Below are 23,075 nucleotides of genomic sequence, written 5' to 3' on the forward strand. Positions count from 1 at the left end.
GAATGGTATTATATAATTGTGGGCTGGTATACTGCAGTGACAATTCCCACGCATACTGCTGGCACGCAGCAGCCGGCTGTCACCGGGTTACAAAACGTGGTTACCCAGACAGACAGTCCTCCAGTTTCAGCGTTCTGGAACAGACATAAACAAACGCACGTGTTTTAAAAAGACAAAAATCCTGCATTAAGATAATTAATTTTAATAATCACACGTCAGTGTTTAAGCATTTGACATAGTAAATACACCATTTGCTAATAGGTAACTGTGTCAAACGTCGACTTATTGTCAGTGTTTCTTACCCCGGAAAGCCGGATGTTTAAGGCGATTGTCCCGGCTTCTAAAACGTACCATCCCACGTGACGTATTGTTTTCTGTCTGAGCGGGGAACATCATGGATCCCAGCAAAGTGGGAAAAGGTATCTACCTAACTATATTTATGCATATGTTATATATTTTTTACTGATGGTACATACGGTGGTGCATGATAAATGTATGAACCTCATTAATTGGTTTCTACAAGAACGGACGTTCTCTCCTGCACGTCAGAAAGTGGACTGTAGCTAGCTAGTTAGCTAGCATGCTTGTTTGTTGGCATGGTGTCTTGAGTAGTTAGCAGCTAGTAATTTACACACTTGTAAACCGACGAGGTTTTATTTCGTAAAAGGTTTGCTCAGCAATACCACTCTCAGTGATGAAATAATTAGTTAGCTAGCTAGCCACCACATTCGATGCGCTCATTAGCAATAGCTATTTTAGACTGAATGAAACTGACACAAAATGCCTAACGTGTTCAGTCTAAAACGTTTTTATTTTCTGCTTTTCAGAGTCTGACGAAGATGCGGACATGGCATCCATCATGGGGTTCTCTGGCTTTGGTATGATGTGGAATATAGTCATATTCCAATATGAACAGTGGGGCGGGGCAACACACAGAAACCTTAACGTTTGCATGTATTGTAATTCGTTCATTTAGCCGACGCTCTGTTATAAAAAGCTACGAAGGGGGATCTTAACCTCAGACCTATTCATAGATAGTCAAATGCTGTAACCGATAAGCAGTTCTCTTTCTGCATGTGTGTGTCAGTTACAGTCTTGTGATATGTACATTGTGGTATGTTAATAATCTGTCTGTGTAACAGGTAAGAAGGCCCGAACCTTTGATTTGGACGCCATCTTTGAGCAGACCCGGAGAACAGCCATAGAAAGGAGCCAGCATGTGTTGGGTGAGTTGTTGAAAGTGTTAAAAAGCTGTGTGTATGAAAGAAAGGTGTGTGTGTGTGTGTGTGCGTGAGAAAGTTGTGTGTGTGTGTGAGAGAGAGAGTTGTGTGTGTGTGTGTGTGAGAGTTATGTGTGTGTGTGTGCGTGTGTGTGTGAGAGAGACAGAGAGTTGTGTGTGTGTGTGTGTGTGTGTTGTCTCTAACTCCAGCTGTGTCGTCCTCAGAGGACAGGATGAAGGAGGAGGCAGGCGAGGGCTCCCAGTCTGCCAAGCCTTCAGGCTCGGCCAAGAGAGACAAGCCCCAAGGCCCAGCTAAAGCCCCCAGGTACGCCTGCCAATCAGGGGCTAGCAACCAGGGCTGTCCAAGTGGGGGGGGGGGGGGGGGCTGACTACCCAGGGCCCAATGGGGGTGGGGGTAGATGTAGAACCTATTAGCTGTATGACTCAAGGGGCCTGTGTTCTCCAACAGTTTATGTATAACTTGTAAACTTGTATAGGCGTATGTCTTGTAAAATCTGTTAATCTACCAGACTTTTTTTTTATTGTAAGCGACGTACGGAACAGGGGTTAGGATTTGAACCTGCAAACCTCTGGATGGGCAGTGGGCTTCTCTGACCACTGAGCTTGCTCCAGCAGGAAGCAGGAGAGCGAGAGCAGCAGTGACTCAGACACGGTGCCCCCCAGTCTCACGGCTGAGGAGGAGGAGGAGGATGGGGACTTTGTGGGGCCCCCCCTGCCCCCAGGGTACACCGGCAGCACAGCTAACGATGACGACGACGACGATGATGATGATGATGACATGCAGGACGACGAAGATGATGTAAGTTGACGGTGACTGTTTATCAATGCCCGTTTTTGTCCGTTCTTGTGTTCTTGCGAACTCGTTTCACGTCATCTTTCATTGTCCAAATACGGTTCTAATCCAAAGAACCGGAATGACAAAAATACCCGGAAATGTTCTTGATCCGCCCCTTTTATTGAGGATGCATCGGATGGTGACTTGGTCAGCGAGATCCCATCTAATTTCCCAGAAGTCATTGCAAGAACACATGCATCTCAAATTGTTCTCTGTCTCGCAAGAGGCTTAGCAAGAACGTTCTTCTCAAGAATGCTAGTACGTTCTTAGCAATCTTTGGATCGTTAAACAGCCTGTGTTTTACGTTGTAGCACCTGCTCTGACATTGACTTCCTTATAATCGTGGTACAATATATATAAATATATAATATCCCTTGAGTGTGATTTTGAATGTTTTAGGGCGCTTTACCACTAGAGGGCAGTGTAGTCTCAGAGCACCCCGAGCACTGCTTCAGCAGAATTCTCTTGTGAGCTGATTCAGTGCATTGTGTATTTAGCTTGTATTCACCGGAGGATTAGCATGCTGGAGTTTCTAAGCAGATTCAGGATTTCATCGTCACACCAAGCTTCTTACAGCCTCGTCTCTCAGCCTGTTTGCATCGCTTTGAGTCCTCCTGGCCTCCCCTAGTGCCGCACCGTAGACAGCAGACCAGATGGTATCCTCATTGACAACTTGTGCTTTATCATCTTAGTCAGTGAGGGCTTCCCTCACATTTTCTCTCTCTATTTCTCTCATCCACTCTCTCCCCATACATCCCTCTTTTTCCCTCCCTCCCTCCCTCCCTCCCTCCCTCCCTCCCTCCCTCCCTCCCTCCCTCCCTCCCTCCCTCCCTCCCTCCCTCCCTCCCTCCCTCCCTCCCTCCCTCCCTCCCTCCCTCCCTCCCTCCCTCCCTCCCTCCCTCCCTCCCTCCCTCCCTCCTCTCCCCTCCCCCCCTGAGCAGTAAACGTCTCCTTGCTGCATACTGGTTATAGGTGATTCTCTCCAGACTCCCAGAGTTCTCAAGGCAGGTGTGATGTCAGACCCTCCGCTGATGTCACGGCCCCGGGCTGATCTCTGCCTGCCTATTGGTTGCAGGTGTACTGGGTTCTAGTACGGCTGTGTCACTCGGGCCATGAAAGCTGATATATAATGTACGACTGAGCCAGGGTGCTACCATGCATGTGTGACGGTTAAAAAAATATTGTATTTTTTCTGTCTTTCTCTCTATCTCCCAGAATCCAGTGAAAAAGATTCCAGACACCCATGAGATTTCTCTGCAGCATGGTACCAAAGTAGTAAGTTCTCATCCCCCCCCTCACCCCGTCTTCACCTGTCACCTCTCCTCATCACCTCTCCTCATCCCCTCACCCTCTCTCCTCACCCCTCTCATCCTCTCCCCTCATCCACTCCCCTCACCCTCTGTCCTCATCCATAAATGACGTGTATCCTAGTGCCCTCTGACCAGCCCCTGTTCCCTCAGGTGTATCCTAGTGCCCTCTGACCAGCCCCTGTTCCCTCAGGTGTATCCTAGTGCCCTCTGACCAGCCCCTGTTCCCTCAGGTGTATCCTAGTGCCCTCTGACCAGCCCCTGTCCCCTCAGGTGTGTCCTAGTGCCCTCTGACCAGCCCCTGTTCCCTCAGGTGTGTCCTAGTGCCCTCTGACCAGCCCCTGTTCCCTCAGGTGTGTCCTAGTGCCCTCTGACCAGCCCCTGTTCCCTCAGGTGTATCCTAGTGCCCTCTGACCAGCCCCTGTCCCCTCAAGTGTGTCCAAGTGCCCTCTGACCAGCCCCTGTCTCCTCAGGTGTGTCCTAGTGCCCTCTGACCAGCCCCTGTTCCCTCAGGTGTGTCCTAGTGCCCTCTGACCAGCCCCTGTTCCCTCAGGTGTGTCCTAGTGCCCTCTGACCAGCCCCTGTTCTCTCAGGTGTGTCCTAGTGCCCTCTGACCAGCCCCTGTTCCCTCAGGTGTATCCTAGTGCCCTCTGACCAGCCCCTGTCCCCTCAAGTGTGTCCTAGTGCCCTCTGACCAGCCCCTGTCTCCTCAGGTGTGTCCTAGTGCCCTCTGACCAGCCCCTGTTCCCTCAGGTGTGTCCTAGTGCCCTCTGACCAGCCCCTGTTCCCTCAGGTGTGTCCTAGTGCCCTCTGACCAGCCCCTGTCCCCTTCAGGTGTGTCCTAGTGCCCTCTGACCAGCCCCTGTCCCCTCAGGTGTATCCTAGTGCCCTCTGACCAGCCCCTGTCACCTCAGGTGTGTCCTAGTGCCCTCTGACCAGCCCCTGTTCCCTCAGGTGTATCCTAGTGCCCTCTGACCAGCCCCTGTTCCCTCAGGTGTGTCCTAGTGCCCTCTGACCAGCCCCTGTTCCCTCAGGTGTGTCCTAGTGCCCTCTGACCAGCCCCTGTCCCCTTCAGGTGTGTCCTAGTGCCCTCTGACCAGCCCCTGTTCCCTCAGGTGTGTCCTAGTGCCCTCTGACCAGCCCCTGTTCCCTCAGGTGTGTCCTAGTGCCCTCTGACCAGCCCCTGTTCCCTCAGGTGTGTCCTAGTGCCCTCTGACCAGCCCCTGTCCCCTTCAGGTGTGTCCTAGTGCCCTCTGACCAGCCCCTGTCCCCTTCAGGTGTGTCCTAGTGCCCTCTGACCAGCCCCTGTCCCCTTCAGGTGTGTCCTAGTGCCCTCTGACCAGCCCCTGTCCCCTTCAGGTGTGTCCTAGTGCCCTCTGACCAGCCCCTGTCACCTCAGGTGTGTCCTAGTGCCCTCTGACCAGCCCCTGTCCCCTCAGGTGTATCCTAGTGCCCTCTGACCAGCCCCTGTCCCCTTCAGGTGTGTCCTAGTGCCCTCTGACCAGCCCCTGTCCCCTTCAGGTGTGTCCTAGTGCCCTCTGACCAGCCCCTGTCCCCTCAGGTGTCGGCCCTGGCGCTGGATCCCTCTGGGGCTCGTCTGGTTACCGGGGGATACGACTTTGACGTGCGTTTCTGGGACTTCGCCGGCATGGACGCCGCCCTGCAGGCCTTCCGCTCCCTGCAGCCCTGCGAGTGGTGAGGGCTGCCAGAGAACACACACACACACTGACACACACACACACACACTGACCCACACACACACAATAACACTGACCCACACACACTCTAACACTGACCCACACACACTTACTGGCCTATACTCACACTGACACACTCACAGACACATGTACATACACACACACACAGGCACACACACACATAATTGGCCACACACACACTGGCCCACACACATGCATGCATACACTATACATCCGTGCATCAGACCACACTTGTTGATTCGCACACACACCTGCATACACGAGCTGCCTTTATTTAACGAGGACAAACATGTGTTTTACACACACACACGCATACACACATACACACAGGTGTGTCCATGCGTGTTTAATTAGCCACAGAACCCATCCGAGAACGAGTTCTCTCTGGGGTTTTAGGAACCAATGAGCTGAGCTGGACCGGCCTTTCACTGTGTGTTATTAGCAGAACTGAACGGCACATTTAGCCTGATTGCGGTGCTATCCATTAGCCTCCGTGGTCCCTGACACGCTGGACCTTATTTGGGCTGCAGCGCGAGACCCTGCTCCCTTCTCTCCAGAGCAGGAAGGGTGATGGGGGAAAGCTCAGCGGTTAGAGCATTTGCCTGCAGATGAATAGGTTGCCGGTTAGAATCCCCCTGGAGGTTGCTGGGTAAAATACAATAACAGAATACAACATTGTATCCGAATACAAAGTTATTAATATGAATACTACAAGTTCTATGTACAGGCGCATGTACAAGTTGTATATTGGGGCCTCTGAGTGCGTCGTAACCCCTGGAGACGGAGGCGTCGGCTCTACCGCTGCTGTTGCCACCGCTCCGCACGGAAACACTGCTGCCTCATTTCCCCCCTGTTGTGGTAAAGCTGGGTCTAATTGACCTGGATTGCTATCTGTTCTTACTTTGTTTGAGTGTGTGTATGTGCAGGAGAGGGAATGTGTGTCTCCAACATTATAGAGTTTGGTTTATCCTCCTCAGATGCACAGAATATTGTTGACGTTAGTAAACTAAACAAGCGTTTGTTTTGTTTGTCAAAGCATAGAGAAAAGTGTTTTTGTTGAAAAGCACACCAGGCCAGAGTATTGGAAAACGACGAAATTCAGATTGAAATCCCTAACAGTTCTTGTCGTCATTGTAAAACCTGGTGTGTGTGTGTGTGTGTGTGTGTGTGTGTGTGTGTGTTTCCCAGCTGCTGTCTGACGATGGCTGAGCTGGTGTTACACTAGTGTATTGTAGAGTCGGTTCACTAAACCAGATAGAGACCTTGCCTGTGTGGTACCGAACCAAACGGACCTCACACACACACACACACACACACACACACACGTGTCCGACAATTTCACACATGCTTTCCGCCCCGTGTAATGTCGACGTTCCCATGGTAACGGAGAGAGAGAGAGAGAGCCTGTCATTAGTTTTTGTGTTTGTCCGTTTCGCAAGGATTAAAAGTTACATAAGGATGCGCCCGGCACCGAGGTCTCACACTACGCTCACGCAGACTAACAGATGTCTTACAGGGGCTGACATCAATTGTTTGGGCCACTTGTCCTTTCGGGCGAGTTCGACATATTTTTTCTTGTCCAACGCCTGAATGTACTTGTCCAAAACAAAAATGTTGCTAATGTGTAAGAAAGACAACTACAGACGGATAGCAAATTGAAAAATGTTATGTTATAACTGATTGGGCTTGTTTAGTGCAAATGACTTGAAGTCACTTTAAAATCTTGACAGGCAGGCATACATATGTAAACGAGCTTGTTCCTTTGAACAAAGAGGAGGATCTGAAATGATAACTAGAGAGGGTACAATATCTGGGGGAATTATGGGGTGTGCTCCTGTATATTTGACTTAATGGTTGGGAGTTTTGTCTGTAGTTGATGGTAGTTAGCCACTGCTGTGCTGCTAGCCTAGAGCTAGCCTAGAGCTAGCTACGTCTTTCACACACGCCATCCCTCATACTGCATCCTCTATCCGCCCCTCACCTGCCTCCCCCCTCAGAGCCTGGGCATGCTAACGCTGATGCTAGCCTCACTCACCTCATTCAGCCTATGGTTACAAGCTACGCTAACCCTAAAGCTAACCTCATGCTCTTCTCATCCTCCTCTCAGCCACCAGATCAAGTCTCTGCAGTACAGCAACACCGGCGACGTCATCCTGGTGGTGTCGGGAAACGCCCAGGCCAAGGTGTTGGACCGAGACGGATTCAACGTCATGGAGTGTGTGAAAGGGGACCAGTATATCGTGGACATGGCCAACACCAAGGTAGGTAGGGCTGTGTGTGTAAAGGGGACCAGTATATCGTGGACATGGCCAACACCAAGGTAGGTAGGGCTGTGTGTGTAAAGGGGACCAGTATATCGTGGACATGGCCAACACCAAGGTAGGTAGGGCTGTGTGTGTAAAGGGGACCAGTATATCGTGGACATGGCCAACACCAAGGTAGGTAGGGCTGTGTGTGTAAAGGGGAGCAGTATATCGTGGACATGGCCAACACCAAGGTAGGTAGGGCTGTGTGTGTAAAGGGGAGCAGTATATCGTGGACATGGCCAACACCAAGGTAGGTAGGGCTGTGTGTGTAAAGGGGAGCAGTATATCGTGGACATGGCCAACACCAAGGTAGGTAGGGCTGTGTGTGTAAAGGGGAGCAGTAGAGCAAGTTAGCCATAACTTTTTATGAGGGGTGGGAATCTTCACCTCCTACCTCACGATTCGAATCGATTCTTGGGATTTCGATAAAAAATCGATTCATCAATTTGAATCCCTAGGACACTGAATCGCGATTCAAATGTGAATAATTTTTTTACCCCACCACTACTTTTTATGATCCCTGCCATTGTATGTGTGTGTGTAAAGGGGCACAGTACACCAAGGTAGATGTATGTATCCGTGTGTGTGTGTGTGGGCTGTAAGAGGGGTGTTGACTGTGTTTAATCCGTTTCCATGGAGTCCTGCCGAGTCCAGGCAGTGATTAGATCCAGAGTGTGGATGACTGAAGGTGACCTGCCTGATGTTCTGTGTCTAAATACTGCTCACTACTTCCTCCCTCTCTGTCTCTCTCTCTGTCTCTCTCTCTCTCTCTCTCTCTCTCGCGCTTTCTCTCTCTCTCTCTCTCTCTTTCTCTCTTCTCTCTCTCTCTCCTTCTTTCCTTCACAAGAGATCAGACATGCACCATCTCTTCCCCTCTCCTCTTTCTTACTTAATCACCCATGTACACTCATCTGTCTGTACGTGTGTACACACACACACACATCCTCTCTCCAATACGCTCACTGAAACAGACACACACTCTCTGTCTCTCCAGCACACAGTCAAGGGCTCTCCTAGTCCAGAGATCTTGATTTCCCTGCTGGAGCTGGTAGTGATTAAGAGCCTTTGATGTGGTGTTTACTGTTAGTGTGTACAAGCCTGTTTCTCTTTAGTCATTGGGCAATTTGCTGTCTCTGCTCTGTTAGGGGGGGGGCAGTGTGTATAGCAGTTCAGATGTGCATAGCAATGGAAGTTACCTCCCTTCAATTAAAGCACCATCACTGCAAACAGGGCCTGTTTGTTTTTGATGCCCTATTCCAGAACATGGAAGCGATCGAGTCATTTAGCATGTTGCCCCGCTACAGTGTGTGTGTGTGTGTGTGCGGGGGGGGGAAGGGGGGCGAGTGAGCGTCATGTGTCGTAAACATTTACAGCCGACGTGCAGATGAGGAGGAAGGGTGTGTTGCTGTCCAGGCGCTGCTCGCAGTCCTGATAAGAGCACTCTGTTAAGAGTGTGTGACAGGAAGCAGCAGGCTGGCCTCTCAGCACGGCACACACACACACACCCCTGGGCCGGCTGCAGTGTGTGAGAGCCTCTCTCACAGTCCTGGCTGTACTGGCAGATGTGTGTGTGTGTGTGTGTGTGTGTGTGTGTGTGTGTGGAGCAGCACCTTGCAGGAGGGAGGAATCCTTCCTCTGGTCTCTCGTTAATCGACCCTCTTCCTCTGTGGTAACGGGTGGAGGCTTCAGCCTCTAACCACAGAAGAAGGCAGAGGTTGGAGTCTCTTCTTCTGTGGTAGCGGGTGCAGGTTTGAGCTGCTGTTGTTTGTGTGTGTGCTCCTCCAGGGTCACACGGCCATGCTGAACAGTGGCTGCTGGCACCCCAAGATCAAGGAGGAGTTCATGACCTGCTCCAACGACGGGTGAGTCCTACACACACAGTGTACTGTGTGTGTGTGTGTATGCACTGTGTTTATGTGCTGTGTGTTTGTGTGTGTGCGTGTATACCGTATATGTGCAGTTTCTTTCGGATGATACGCTGCAGTCTGCTCTTGTCCTGCTCTGGGCCTGGTCCCCCCCTCCCAGCCCCCCTCGTGAACCCCTCGGCCCCCCTCTGGCTGTGATCCCCACAGTCAGATTACAGGGATCCAGTCCTTCCAGCAGCCAGCTCTGAGGGGACTACCCTAAATGGATGGAACAGGAAATCAAGCAGCCCACTAATCCCAGACCATGCCCCCCCCCCTCCCCAGACCATGCCCTCCCCAGCACAGTACAGCAGAGGACAGTAAAGAGGACAGCAGAGTACAGTAGAGTGAAGAGTAGATTACCTCAGACTACAGCAGAGCAGTGTAAAGAGTTGAGGAGAGACTAGAGGTCCACAGAATAGAACCTGGTTAAGTGTGAAGTAGAGTAAAACCCAGGGGAACGCTCCGAGTCAGAGCAGCTGTGGATGGAGGGGAGACTCTCCAGAGAAAACACAGCCTGTCAGCACCCTGGTCACCAGGGAGGAAGAGAGAGAGGGGAGGGAGGGAGAGAGAGAGAGAGAGAGAGAGAGAGAGAGAGAGAGAGAGAGGAGGGCTGCTGCTTCTAACTGCACTGTTTACCAGAGCTCCGTGGATTCTGAAAGAAGTCCTATCTGTCTCTTTCTGTATCACTCGTTCTCCCGCTCTTTCTCACTCTTTCCTTTTCTCTCTCCCTCTCACCCTTTTGTTCTCTCTGCCTCTCCTCTCTTCTCCTCTCTTCTCCTCTCTTCTCTTCTTTCTCCCTGACTCACACACACACACACACACACACACACACACAGACCCTTCCCTCCCTTTCACTCTTCACTTTCTCTTCTCCTCACCTGCTCTGTCGGCTGGCCCAGTGGGGGTGGTGTGTGTAACTTTGACCATAGACCAGCAGTGAGCCAACAGTGTACCCCTGCTGGCCTAGCAGGCACTGTTGTCCACCTCCTCACACACACACACACACACACACACACGTGCACAGAGGGAGGTCTGACCACCCAGGTAGGCCTCTTTCCATTCCCCCTCTCATCAGCGGGCAGTGAAACCAGACAGTCTGACCCTCTCTCTCCCTGCTTCCCTGTGACCATCCAGCAGGCTGCTGCCTCAAAGCTGAGGAATGCTATTCACACGGAAAGCTGTTGCCCTGGAAGTGATAGTCATGCACTTCTCAACCTCTGTCGTACCTAATGTCTATTTCTGCGTCGTTTTGGATCGAAGTGAGGAGCGTCTGAAATAAATGCAAAATTGGCAGTGGAATGAATCAGTAGAGTTTCTCTCTGACCAGTTTGGTGAGGATATCAGGTTTCCCAGATGGATGTTTCCGTCCCACAAGATACAGTCTTGGACTCTGATGCCGATGTGCAGTTATATTTTCAGGTTATTTTCTATGGCTGTTGACATGTTCAATTTGGTAACAAGCTTTCTGCTTGGACACCACCAGCCAAGCTGTCAACGTTTTCCTTCTCCTGCCGTTTGAGAGTCTTTGTGAACGGCAAACAGCATCACTCTTTTTTTCCTCTGAGGTCAGATTCCTACTGAGTGTCGACTGGCAGCATGGAACCTTCTGGTGAAAAGGACACCTGTTTGACAACCTCAGAAAGAGGAATTCTCTCGACCAAATTACAACTGTGGATGACCGTCTTAAAACGTGGAATTTCTGGACGAAGAGCGATGGGTTCTCCTGACACACACACACGAGCGCACTGGCCTGAGCTGTGCGAGGAATGTTTTTCTGGGGTGTGGAATGCCAGGGATTCCCCCTGCGCTGGTGAGGCCTGCACAGCCAGTAATGAGGCTGGGATGTGGACCTTGAGGGCTGAGTCCGCCCCTCACACACACACACACACACACACCCTGGTGAGGTTAGACATGGACATTGTCACACCGCAAGACCAATGACAGTCTTGTCATTCCAGCGTGCACCGCTGCCATCCTCATAACCCTAACCCCCCCCCCCCACCCCCCCAGCCGTGGTGAGGATACGGGCTCCCACACAGGAAGTTCTCTGTCTTCTCTTCTTCTGCTGTAATCCGACCCCACGCCCTCGCAGCCCTTTTACTCATCCCTGAACCTGGGCTCATTTTCGGCATACCGCACCTGTCAGGCCTACCTCTCCCTCCGCTCCTCCAGGGGTAACCCAACCCCCCCGCCCAGCCCCAGCACGCTGCTTTAAGCCCAGGGGATGGCCTCTTGGGAGGGGCTGAGCTGGGTTCTGGGGCTTGTTAAGTGTGATTCAGACGCTGATACGAGGAGGGGTGACAAGGACGTGTGTGTGTTTGTGTGTCCCAACCCGGGAGAGAACATGCTGGAACGGCGGGCCGTTCGACACGCCGGGTTCATCCACAGTCCAGCGAGCGGCAGGCGGCAGCTCCGGCCTTACACAGGAAGCGTACCGTGTCCGGAGGGAGTGTGCATTCCGTTCCCGTAGAAACGGGGGGAACCTCGGATGGAAGGGTGGATGGATGGAGGGCGGACAGAGGAGCCACGCCCTTCTCCTACCCTGTCACGCATGGCCTCCCGTTCCTGGCTCGACGCCCTTGGGAATAAATCATCTATCCGTCTCTCCATCCGTCTATCTTTCTATCTATCTCTGTCCGTCCCACTCTGTCCATCTCTATCTCTATCCATCTATAACCCCATCCATAATAATCCATCTCTCTTTCTATCCCTTATCCATCCATCTCTCTATCCACCTGTCTATTCATCTGTTTCTCTAGGGCCCCACCTGCCCTGGGCTGCCATTGGGATTAAGCAGATTACAAACACAAGCTGGTCATATCGATAAGCCTTTTGTATCCTGCTAAGGATTCCAGCATGTTAAGCCCTTATGTAAACTGAAGGAGACTCAGAGCCCTTGTGAGGATTGTGGTCTTGGTGCTGGATCAGCGTTATCAGGTTTGGGTCTTACCTGGGTCCCCACTCTGACAGAAACCTCAGGGGGTTTTGGGGGGGGGGGGGAGAGAATGACCCCCTTACCCACCAGACCATCCTCTTCCTTTCTCCTTTCCTCCTCTGGGCCCTGCTCCCCAAAGAGGAACATCTCCTGTGTCTACTCCCCTCGACATCCCTCCACTGCCCACGTCTCGGCCTCCATCCCTGGCCTCCATGCCTGGCCTCCGTGCCTGGCCTCCAGCTAGCCATCCCTAACCTAGCCTCACCCTGGCCTCGAAACTGAGCTTTTAATCATCCACTCCCTACTTTCTCCCTCTCCTCCTTATCCCCCCTCCCCGTCTGCGGACCCCCCCCCCGCCACCCCCAGACAGGCCCTGGAGACCTGAAGCCACACAGATAGCATCTGAGGCTGGGGGGAGGGAGAGCTGGCCGGAGGGGGGGGGGGGGGGGGGGGGGGCGCTGATGTGTGAATGGCTGCGTTCACCGCGTGAAGCGCTCCACGCATGAACGAGGCTGTATGGCTGTCGTCTTTTATCACGCTCTCTCTCTCTCGCACCCCTCCTCTCTCTCCGTGTCTTAAGAGCTCGCAAAGGAACACGCGAGCGTTGATTGAGGGGAGCACAACGTGGTCTGGGGGGGAGGAAGATGGGACAGGGGGATAAGGGAGGGTGGGAGGCGGGGGAGATGGGGAAGGGGGGTCTTTTGTGTGCCCTGTATGATGTTTTGGTGTTGCTTCCCTGTGGCGCTGCGTGAATGTTTTGTCACCTCGTTAAATGGTTCTGAGCCGGGGCTGCCTGGGTTGTCATTCATGGAACGGATTCAAAACATCTCAACATGGAGCTTTGAAAGGGGTTTTGGGGGGAGGAACCTCCAGAAATAAAAAAAAACATGTTCATCTCTGGTTGTTTACAGATTAGTGGGCGTTGGGAAGTCCAGGCTGAATAGCAGCCTCGTTCTATCCATTCCTCTTCTCCTCCGGTTAACCCCTTCCAGGGCAGGGGGTGAGGGTCCATGTTAACCCCTTCCAGGGCAGGGGGTGAGGGTCCATGTTAACCCCTTCCAGGGCAGGGGGTGAGGGTCCATGTTAACCCCTTCCAGGGCAGGGGGTGAGGGTCCATGTTAACCCCTTCCAGGGCAGGGGGTGAGGGTCCATGTTAACCCCTTCCAGGGCAGGGGGTGAGGGTCCATGTTAACCCCTTCCAGGGCAGGGGGTGAGGGTCCATGTTAACCCCTTCCAGGGCAGGGGGTGAGGGTCCATGTTAACCCCTTCCAGGGCAGGGGGTGAGGGTCCATATTAACCCCTTCCAGGGCAGGGGGTGAGGGTCCATGTTAACCCCTTCCAGGGCAGGGGGAGTGTGACGGCAGGCCTGCTCCTGCTCTCCAGGCCCAGATATCCTCCATCTCTTCTGCCCTCCAGCCTTCAAATCTCCCCATCCCTCCGTCCCTCCATCCCTCCGTCCTCCAGGGCCCTGTCTGCCAGCCCTGCAGCCAGCAGCAGTGTTTTAGAAAGAACCGCCGAGCTGAATAGGATTCCTGCCGTTGTGTGCCAGTGTAAAGGTCATGTTGTGTTCAGTAGTGTGACGGGCGACTGCGCCGTGCTGTAAACATGACTGAGATGTCTGCCAGGCTGAGCAGGTGGAACTATCAGTCATTACCACACGCCTGTCACACGCATGTGGAAGCACACGCTTATGTACACACACACAGTATACACACACACACACACAGTATACACACACACACAGTACACACACACACACACAGTATATACAAACACACACACAGTATACACACACACATTTTTAAAACACGCCCGCACTCAAACTACACACAGGTTTGAACACACACATTTAAATACTTAGACATTTCCAACTACACACACACACACACAATTTGATAAATGCATACATGCACGTTTATTCACACACGCACGTTTACACACACACACACACACCTTTACACATGCACGCTTTTGCAAACAGACATCAGTAAAGTGAATGAAGAGGGGAATGTTTTGGCCGGAGCACCTTCAGCTCTCTGGAGACAGAGTTTATCACGTCCCTGCCAATACAGATGTCTCCCTCTGACACCTGTGTCATAATGTCATCCTTATCCAAACACAGTGCTCCCTGACTGAATGTGTCTGGGTGTCGTCAGGGCCGGTGAGTGTGGAGACATCCATGGAGGAATCTGTGTCTGGCTGTTAGTAGCTGTCTTGTCTGTTTGTTTACACTCCCCAGGTGACCCTTGACCCCGGAGGTCACCGTTTTAGTGGGAGGTCGTAGGTCGAAGACACTTGGACACGCTCAGTCGTGCGTGTGTGTTTGTTTGTGCGTGTGTGTGTGTGTTTGAAAGAGAGACAGGGAAAGGGCGAGAAAGTGGACGTGAGGTGAAGCGAGAGAGAGAGAGAGAGTGGGGGGGCAAGAAAGAGGGAGGTGGAGATGAAAAGAGAGAGGGAAAGGAAGTGAGAGAAAGCAGTAGGTGAAAAGAGAAGAGGCAGGCAGAGAGAGGGGGGGGGAATGGAAGAGAGGTAGAGTAAGAAGTAAGATGGAAGGAGGGGAAGATAAAGGGGGCGAGACAGATGCAGAGGAAGCAAGGGAAAAGAGGGGGAGGGAACGAGAGGGAAATCAACTTTGAATGCTCTTTATTGAGACATTCACAGACAGCGTGGAAAGCAGGAGAGAGAGGGAGAGAAGAAGAGAGAGAGGGAGAGAAGGAGAGAGAGGGAGGTAAGAAGAGAGAGGGAGGGAGGGAAGGAAGAAGAGAGAGGTCACAGCATGGCCATGGCGAGCAGTCGTGACCTGACACATGGCACCAGGCGCCCGTGTCTGTCCTCAACAAGGCGTGTCTGAGCTGATCTGACAGTGCTGGCCCCTACGTACACCCCCCCCCTCTCTCTCTCTCTCTCTCTCTCTCTCTCTCTCTCTCTCTGTCTCTGTCTCTGTCTCTGTCTCTCTTTCTCTGTCTTTCCCTCTCTCTCTCTCTCTCTCTCTGTCTCTCTATCTGTCTCTGTCTCTCTTTCTCTGTCTTTCCCTCTGTCTCTCTCTGTCCCTCTCTCTCTCCCCATTCCCCCACTTTCTTTTTCCTCTCTCTCCCTTTTGTCACCTCTGTCTACTTCCCTCACTCTATTTATCCCTTCTGCCCTGCTCTCTCTCTCCTCTCCTCCCATCTGTCTTTCCCCTCTCCATGGTCTGGTTGGCTTTCTCCTCCGGTGCCTCTCTCACCTCCTCCTCCTCGTCACGGCCTCTTCGCTCCGTCAGGTGAGTGTCGGTGTCAAGTGAGTGGAGCAGGCAGCCAGGATGCAGCCAGGATGCAGTGTTGAGCTTGTGGCTGACCTTTCAAGTGACTCCCTAGTGGCATGAGTCCCTTGTCTTCCATCCGTGACCCCACAAGGTCACATGGCTGCTGCTCACTCTATGGAGGGTTACTGCAGTCAGAGAGGAAAGAGAAGCATTGATGACACAGATGTGCTAAGTATAGCGTGTTTATAGATTGGAGTGTTGCAGGGTGTTTAACCTTTTCCTGGCCCCCTCCGTATGTCTTCATTCTGCCCAGTTTACTATTCATAATACTGTTTAAAAAAATAAATAATCAGTGATTCACACTTATAAATAGCTGGCTCTAATTTTGAGTTCCTTGTCCCAGTGGAAGCTCGCAGCTAATGCTCGTACTTCCACTCAACAACATGCAGTCAGCTGCCGCCATGTTTGTGTGTGAACACATCTGTGTCAGGGAATGTCTGTGTCGCTCGCCGTCTAAACTCTCAGGCTAACTATCTCTCCGTCTCTGTCTCTCTCTCTTTGTCTCTCTCCTATGTCTCTCCCTCTCTCTGTCTCACTCTCTACCACCCTTCGAGCTGTCTCTCTCCCTCTATGTCTCTCCCTCTATGTCTCTCCCTCTATGTCTCTCCCTCTATGTCTCTCCCTCTCTCTCTGTCTCTCTCTCTCTGTCTCTCTCTCTCTCTCTCTCTCTCCCTGTGTCTCTCTCTCTCTCCCTGTGTCTCCAGTCCTCTCCAGCCCTGAGTGAGGGAGCTGTAATGTGTGGAGCAGATGCAGGCGGGAGAATCAGGATTTCATGCAGGCTTCAGACACGCCTGTCAGCCTCATCTGCTCTGCCCTCTCTCGCCCCCCCCCCTCTCTCTACCACCTCTTCTCTCTCTTTCTGTTTCTTTTCCTCTTTCCTCTCCCTCTGTTTCTTCTCTCTCCTCGGCCCTCTCTCTTTCTGTCCTCACCTTTCTTTCTCTTCTGCCCCCTCTTTTTCCTGGCCTCTCATCCTTCTCTCCTCCTCTTCATTTTCCTTTGCCCTCTTTCCTTTGCCCTCTCTGTGTCCTGTTCCTTCCTGTCCTCGCACTCTCCTCATCAGATTGAGTCACACTAACAGCCCACTGTGTGAAGTATCACACAAGCCAGTAGAAGGTCGGGTGAGGTAGTGCTAAGAGACATTTCAGAGTATGTGAAGGACAAGATCTATGGGTGCCTGGAGGTCTAAAGCGCTCAGTCACTGGGCCATGTGATGGTGATATTGCCGTGTAATGTGTAAAGCAGACTTTGGTGTTTCAATGTTTCTAACTCTCTCTTCCCTGATCTCTTCCTCCCTCTCACTTTCTCTCACTTTCTTTATCTCTCTCCCTTTCTCTCACCCCCGCTCACTGTCTCCTTTCCCTCTCTCACTCACTCTCTCCCTCTTTCTCTCACCCCCCGCTCACTGTCTCCTTTCCCTCTCTCACTCACTCTCCTCCTCTTTCTCTCACCCCCCGCTCACTGTCTCCTTTCCCTCTCTCACTCACTCTCCTCCTCTTTCTCTCAACCCCCGCTCACTGTCTCCTTTCCCTCTCTCACTCAATCTCTCCCTCTTTCTCTCACCCCCTCTCACTGTCTCCTTTCCCTCTCTCACTCACTCTCTCCCTCTTTCTCTCAACCCCTCTCACTGTCTCCTTTCCCTATCTCCCTCTTTCTCACCCTCTCTCTTCCACCCCTTTATCTCTCCCCCCTCCCCCCCCTCTATAGAACGGTGCGGACGTGGGACGTGAACTCGGACAAGAAGCACAAGGCCGTGTTCAAGCCCCGCTCCCTGCAGGGGAAGAGGGTGATCCCCACCTGCTGTAGCTACAGCAGGGACGGCAGGCTGGTGGCCGCGGGCTGCCAGGACGGAACCATCCAGATCTGGGACAGGAACCTCAGCGTGAGTGGAGCCGTCCTGTGTCTCGCACGTGTGCAGAAGGCCGCGCACACGCTCTGGCATGCGCACTTATATACTACACACACACACAGGCAAACTCACACACACACACACACTTGCATGCACACTTATATACTACACACACACACACACTTGCATGCACACTTATATACTACACACACACAGGCAAACTCACACGCACACACCCCTGCATGCACATGTATATTCACATACACACTAGGAAACACATACACACAAGCAGTTGCACACAAGCACGCGCAAATACTTGTGCGCACACACACACACACACACGGTGAGAAGGAAAGCAGGAAGCCTGTGTGTTCTGGGCAGTAAAAGCAGGCTGCTCGGCCTGCACGGCCCAGGGATGTGTGATCAGCAGGGGGTCTGTCTCTGGGCAGGGTCAGAGGTCAAAAGGTCACCAACACTGAGCAGGTCCTGGCGGTAAATAAAGCCCGAGGTGGGAAAGTGGCATCTGTATTTGGTTAACGGCCTCGGCTCGAACCATCCTGTCTGTCTAGTGTCTGTGGAGAAGAATGTGTAGTCTGTCTGACTAGGTTGACCAGAGGTGGACAAGGGAAATGGGACCACCAGGCAGGACTGGACTCACTCTTGGATCTAGGGTCCTCTAAAACTGGCCTCACTCTTGGATCCAGGGTCCTCTAAGACTGGCCTCACTCTTGGATCTAGGGTCCTCTAAGACTGGCCTCACTCTTGGATCTAGGGTCCTCTAAGACTGGCCTCACTCTTGGATCCAGGGTCCTCTAAGACTGGCCTCACTCTTGGATCTAGGGTCCGCTAAGACTGGCCTCACTCTTGGATCTAGGGTCCTCTAAGACTAGCCTCACTCTTGGATCTAGGGTCCGCTAAGACTGGCCTCACTCTTGGATCTAGGGTCCTCTAAGACTAGCCTCACTCTTGGATCTAGGGTCCGCTAAGACTGGCCTCACTCTTGGATCTAGGGTCCTCTAAGACTGGCCTCACTCTTGGATCTAGGGTCCGCTAAGACTGGCCTCACTCTTGGATCTAGGGTCCTCTAAGACTGGCCTCACTCTTGGATCTAGGGTCCGCTAAGACTGGCCTCACTCTTGGATCTAGGGTCCTCTAAGACTGGCCTCACTTTTGGATCTAGGGTCCTCTAAGACTGGCCTCACTCTTGGAGGAGCAGTGGGTGGTGTCGTGTGAGGGTGAGGCGGCGGATGGAGCAGTGGGTGGTGTCGTGTGAGGGTGAGGCGGCGGATGGAGCAGTGGGTGGTGTCGTGTGAGGGTGAGGCGGCGGATGGAGCAGTGGGTGGTGTCGTGTGAGGGTGAGGCGGTGGATGGAGCAGTGGGTGGTGTCGTGTGAGGGTGAGGCGGTGGATGGAGCAGTGGGTGGTGTCGTGTGAGGGTGAGGCGGTGGATGGAGCAGTGGGTGGTGTCGTGTGAGGGTGAGGTGGTGGATGGAGCAGTGGGTGGTGTCGTGTGAGGGTGAGGCGGTGGATGGAGCAGTGGGGTGGTGTTGTGTGAGGGTGAGGTGGTGGATGGAGCAGTGGGTGAACTGGAACTTTCTGGGAGGCCTGATACGTTTCACTCTGTACTTTTCCAATGCTCGTCAATTATGCTAATTATCCTATTAAGTAATCAAAAGAGCTCATTCCATCTCTCCACTACGGGACGGGACGGGGGGGCATTGTGTGTTTTGGCTCCCGTGCTGCGTTCCTCTAACCTGACTCGCCACATGAGTTGTTACACATAACCATCTGGGAAGTCGTCCATTGGAAAAGGGCAGGCCCTTTCAAACAATACTTTGCAGGTGATTGGATGGATCATCTGTCTGTCACAGGCTAACATCAACCACCTGTATCTGCCGCTACATTACATTTACATTAGTCGTTTAGCAGATGCTCGTATCCAGAGCGACTTACAGTAAGTGCAGTGACATTCCCCTGAGGCAAGTAGGGTGAAGTGTCTTGCCCAACGACACAATATCCTTTGACACGGCCAGGAATCGATCCGGCAACCTTCTGATTACCAGCCCGATTCCCTAACCGCTCAGCCACCTGACTCACCGCTAGTTCCTGATACGGCTCAGGTTGGTCCAAACCACTGTGTGTCGGGCGCAAACTAATAAGTTGGAGCTTGGACAGATAGATTTTCATGTGGTCATGATCTCGCAAATCCATCTGGCTCTTGGCGTGTCTAGCCTGCCTGCCTACCCATGATCCTCTCTGCCTGAGGTCTTTATTCCCTGACAAGTCTCTGTTCAGTGTCGTGGCTGGAGGGGGGTAATGACACGTCAGGACTTCCTGTGGAGGGACCTAGAGAGCGAGACAGAGAGGGTTTGGCGAGGTAACGCTCTCAGGCTCTTTCACAGCTGTCACAGGCAACCTCACCTTCTCTGAGAAGGGGTAGAGAGCGTGAGCGAGCGAGAGACAGAGAGAAGCAAAGAGAGAGAGGGGGAGAGAGAGGCTGGAGAAACTGAAACCATCAGTAGAGATTGAGGAGGTGTCAGCTTGTCGGTACATCAAGTTGACTTCCTCCTGATTATGACTACGTCCTCAACTTTTATTACGTCTCACCGCTCACTCGCTTTCCCAGCGTTCATAAAGAGACCAGCTGGAGGGCTGCAGCCCTCGCTCTCTCTCTCCCCTTTTCACCTCTGCTCGGTCCTCTGCTTCAGCCATCAAGTGGACAAATGGGCTGCAGAGTTGCAGCTACGGTATCTATGGTTTCATGTTTTGTGACCCGCCATCGGGACCGGTGGTGTTTGTCAAGAGTTTTTTTTTTTTTTTTTCAGGGGGGTGGGGGTGGGGGGGGGGATTCCTTCATTGTTCCTCCGAGTCGCAGAGCATCTGTGACATGAGTGATGCTGGTGGATAACTGTCCTGCTACCCCCAGCAGAGCCCCCAAAAGGACCCCTTATCACCCCCTCAGGTCTCTGCCAGCTCTCCACAACCCCCCCCCCCCCCCCGGCCTGGCCATCCTCCCCCAACCCCAGCTTGTAACAGCAGGCTAGGAGAGATTGGGTAAAAGCACTTGAAATTTATAACCGCTTCTTCATCCAGACTAAATATTTAGCCAGCATCCCGTAGCAGCTTACAATAACAGTCAGTGTTGGCTTGCCAGTGGCAATGCCTGGCCTGGGATGGGGGGCTGGCCTGAGGGGGGGAAGCTGGCCTGGGGGAGGCTGGCCTGGGGGGGAGGCTGGCCCGGGAAGGGAGGCTAGCCTGGGGGAGGTTGGTCTAGGCGAGGGGGGCTGGCCGAGGGAGGGGGGCTGGCCTAGGGAGGGGGGCTGGCCTAGGGAGGGAGGATGGCCTGGGAATGGGGGCTGGCCTGGGGGAGGCTGGCCTGGGGGGGAGGCTGGCCTAGGGAGGGGGGCTGGGGGGGGCTGGCCTGGGGGGGAGGCTGGCCTGGGATGGGGGGCTAGCCTGGGAACGGGGGCTGGCCTGGGGGAGGCTGGCCTGGGGGGAGGCTGACCTGGGGGAGGCTGGCCTGGGAAGGGAGGCTGGACTGGCATGCCACTCAGGGGCTTCTGCTGTTATATCATGGAAGATGTTCAAATCTGTCCAAATACAATTTTATTTGTTCTTACAAGCAATGTCACAGAGTGCTTCACATGTGCCCAGAGATTGGCACCTGTAACCAACCTAAACCCTCACAAAGACTAGGAGAAACTCCAGGAAAACAATGGAATTTGAAAAAACTATGTTATTATTTTGACAATAAGTCCTACCATATCAGATATACCTACTGTAGTGCAATATTAGAGAGCTAACCTTAACTCTTAACCTAAACCTTAACTCTGACCTTAACCTTGATGTGCCCAAGCATGGTGAACCCAGGTAGGACAGGTAGTATAACATGTTAGGACTCTTGCTATTACTCATGGGAAGGCTATGTAGCTTGCAGACAACACCAATCATCTCCCTGACCTTGTTCCAGCGCTGAGCCAGAGGAGAACTTATTGAGGATGACGGACCATTCCCCCCAAGCTCACAGGAGCTTGATTGATCCAGAGCTGGAAGTCAGCAAGGAGAGAAGCTGTGATTGGAGGCTTGATCTCCTGGCAACCTGTCGCTGTGCCAGAGGGTTTCAAGGGCTCCGTGGTTACCGTTGCCGGGTGATGTGCAGCGCTACGACGGCGCTTCTGGGATGTTTCTCCCGACCGGGAAGGGCTCACGTCTGGGTGAGCGGCCCAGGCCTCGGTTCCAGAACATTAGCGCAGAAGCTTCTGGAATGCGGTTGCGTCATTGTTCAGCGTTCTCCTCGGAGCACTCCAGACTACAAAGTGGGATCGCTCCTGGCCTCGGGGGTTTGATCAGCGCTTACCGTTTCACGGTCAGGAGACGGTCAGTGTTGTCGTAAGTAGCGGGTGGGGGGGGGATAAGGGGGGGCTTATGAAAAATGTTCATCTCATGAAAAATCGCGCTATCCAGGAACATGGAGTCCTTTTTATGTTGTTGTTGCCAGTTCAGTTTTTTGGTCTGCAACACTCAAACGTGTCTACACAGAGAATGTCTTGATGCCCCTCTCCTGACCCCTCCCCCCTCCCACCCCCCCTCCCACCCCCCCTCCCTCACCATGCCTGTGCTAGTCCACCAGAGCCAGCCAACACATCATTTGCAACCGCTGGCCTAATGGGACCCGAGCTCAACAATGTGACTCTGTACAGTGTCACTGTAAACCAGTAAATCCCCCGGTCATAAAAGATAGGGGCCAGGGAGGCTTGGCTGGGAACTGGAGGTTTCCTGGAGGGACCAGTGGATGTGTTTAGAGGAGTGACCCCTGACAGCCAGCTACAGCAGCTAGTCGCTCTGCTTTACGAGCCTGCCTTCTGGGACGTCTTCGCAGTGTGATCTGACTGCTTACCAGACCTCCATATCTCCTCCCCCAGCAGCTTCTCCCAGTCTTCCCCCAGCCTCCACCAGCCCCCCTTCCCCCCTCAACTCGGCCTCCACAGTCTTCATTCCAAACCTCCCGTTCCAGCTGGGAAGCAAGCAGACCCTTACGGAACAGGAAGTGGTGTTTGTCTGGTGTAAGGAATGTCTGAGACGGTCTCCGAAACATCTTGATGTGCCTCTATTTTGAGCTCGGTGGAGTAGGGACCCCCTGCATGGTAACAGCCTCCTGGACTGGACCTGAGTGTGCAGGACAGAAGGTGGAGGAGCAGGAGGAGGATGGAGCTTGGAGAGCAGACATCCTGGACTGGACCTGAGTGTGCAGGACAGAAGGTGGAGGAGCAGGAGGAGGATGGAGCTTGGAGGGCAGACAGACATTAACACATGCATTTTTACACACACAAACACATGTACTCACTCACACATAATCATGCACATATATATACTCTCGCACACGCACACACACTACCACTTGTTGATTTCCATGAAGGATCAGAGCAGCTGTTGGGGGCTGGAGTTTGGCCGCTAGATCCTTGGAAGAGGTCAGCTTGACTCTACGACCCACTGTGTACAGAGGTCACCTTAAAGTCGCTCAGGTGTGTGTGTGTGTGTGTGTGTGTGTGTGTGTGTGTGTGTGTGTGTGTGTGTGTGTGTGTGTGTGTGTGTGTGTGTGTGTGTGTGTGTGTGTGTGTGTGTGTGTGTGTGTGTGTGTGTGTGTGTGTGTGTGTGTGTGTGTGTGTGTGTGTGTGTGTAGG

At 52.8% G+C, this 23,075-nt stretch overlaps 1 protein-coding gene across 3 annotated transcripts in view; it reads left to right on the forward strand.

The window, feature by feature from the left end:
• The first annotated feature begins 299 nt into the window (after positions 1-299).
• wdr70 (WD repeat domain 70) overlaps positions 300-23,075 on the forward strand; it is a 38,656-nt gene continuing 15,880 nt past the window's right edge. Inside the window, exons 1-10 of one of the 3 annotated variants that reach the window (XM_084686915.1) lie at positions 300-419; positions 828-878; positions 1,143-1,226; positions 1,445-1,544; positions 1,853-2,039; positions 3,291-3,350; positions 4,944-5,077; positions 7,208-7,361; positions 9,192-9,268; positions 17,254-17,428. In XM_084686915.1, coding sequence (XP_084543041.1) covers positions 395-419; positions 828-878; positions 1,143-1,226; positions 1,445-1,544; positions 1,853-2,039; positions 3,291-3,350; positions 4,944-5,077; positions 7,208-7,361; positions 9,192-9,268; positions 17,254-17,428 — 1,047 coding nt within the window. In that variant the 5' untranslated portion in view covers positions 300-394. The remainder of the gene's footprint in view (positions 420-827; positions 879-1,142; positions 1,227-1,444; positions 1,545-1,852; positions 2,040-3,290; positions 3,351-4,943; positions 5,078-7,207; positions 7,362-9,191; positions 9,269-17,253; positions 17,429-23,075) is intronic. The other 2 variants (XM_084686914.1, XM_084686916.1) reach the window with 2 other exon arrangements.

Source organism: Hypomesus nipponensis, chromosome 22 (genome assembly GCF_054491055.1).
Source record: "Hypomesus nipponensis isolate SF chromosome 22, ASM5449105v1, whole genome shotgun sequence".
Lineage (NCBI taxonomy): Eukaryota > Metazoa > Chordata > Actinopteri > Osmeriformes > Osmeridae > Hypomesus > Hypomesus nipponensis.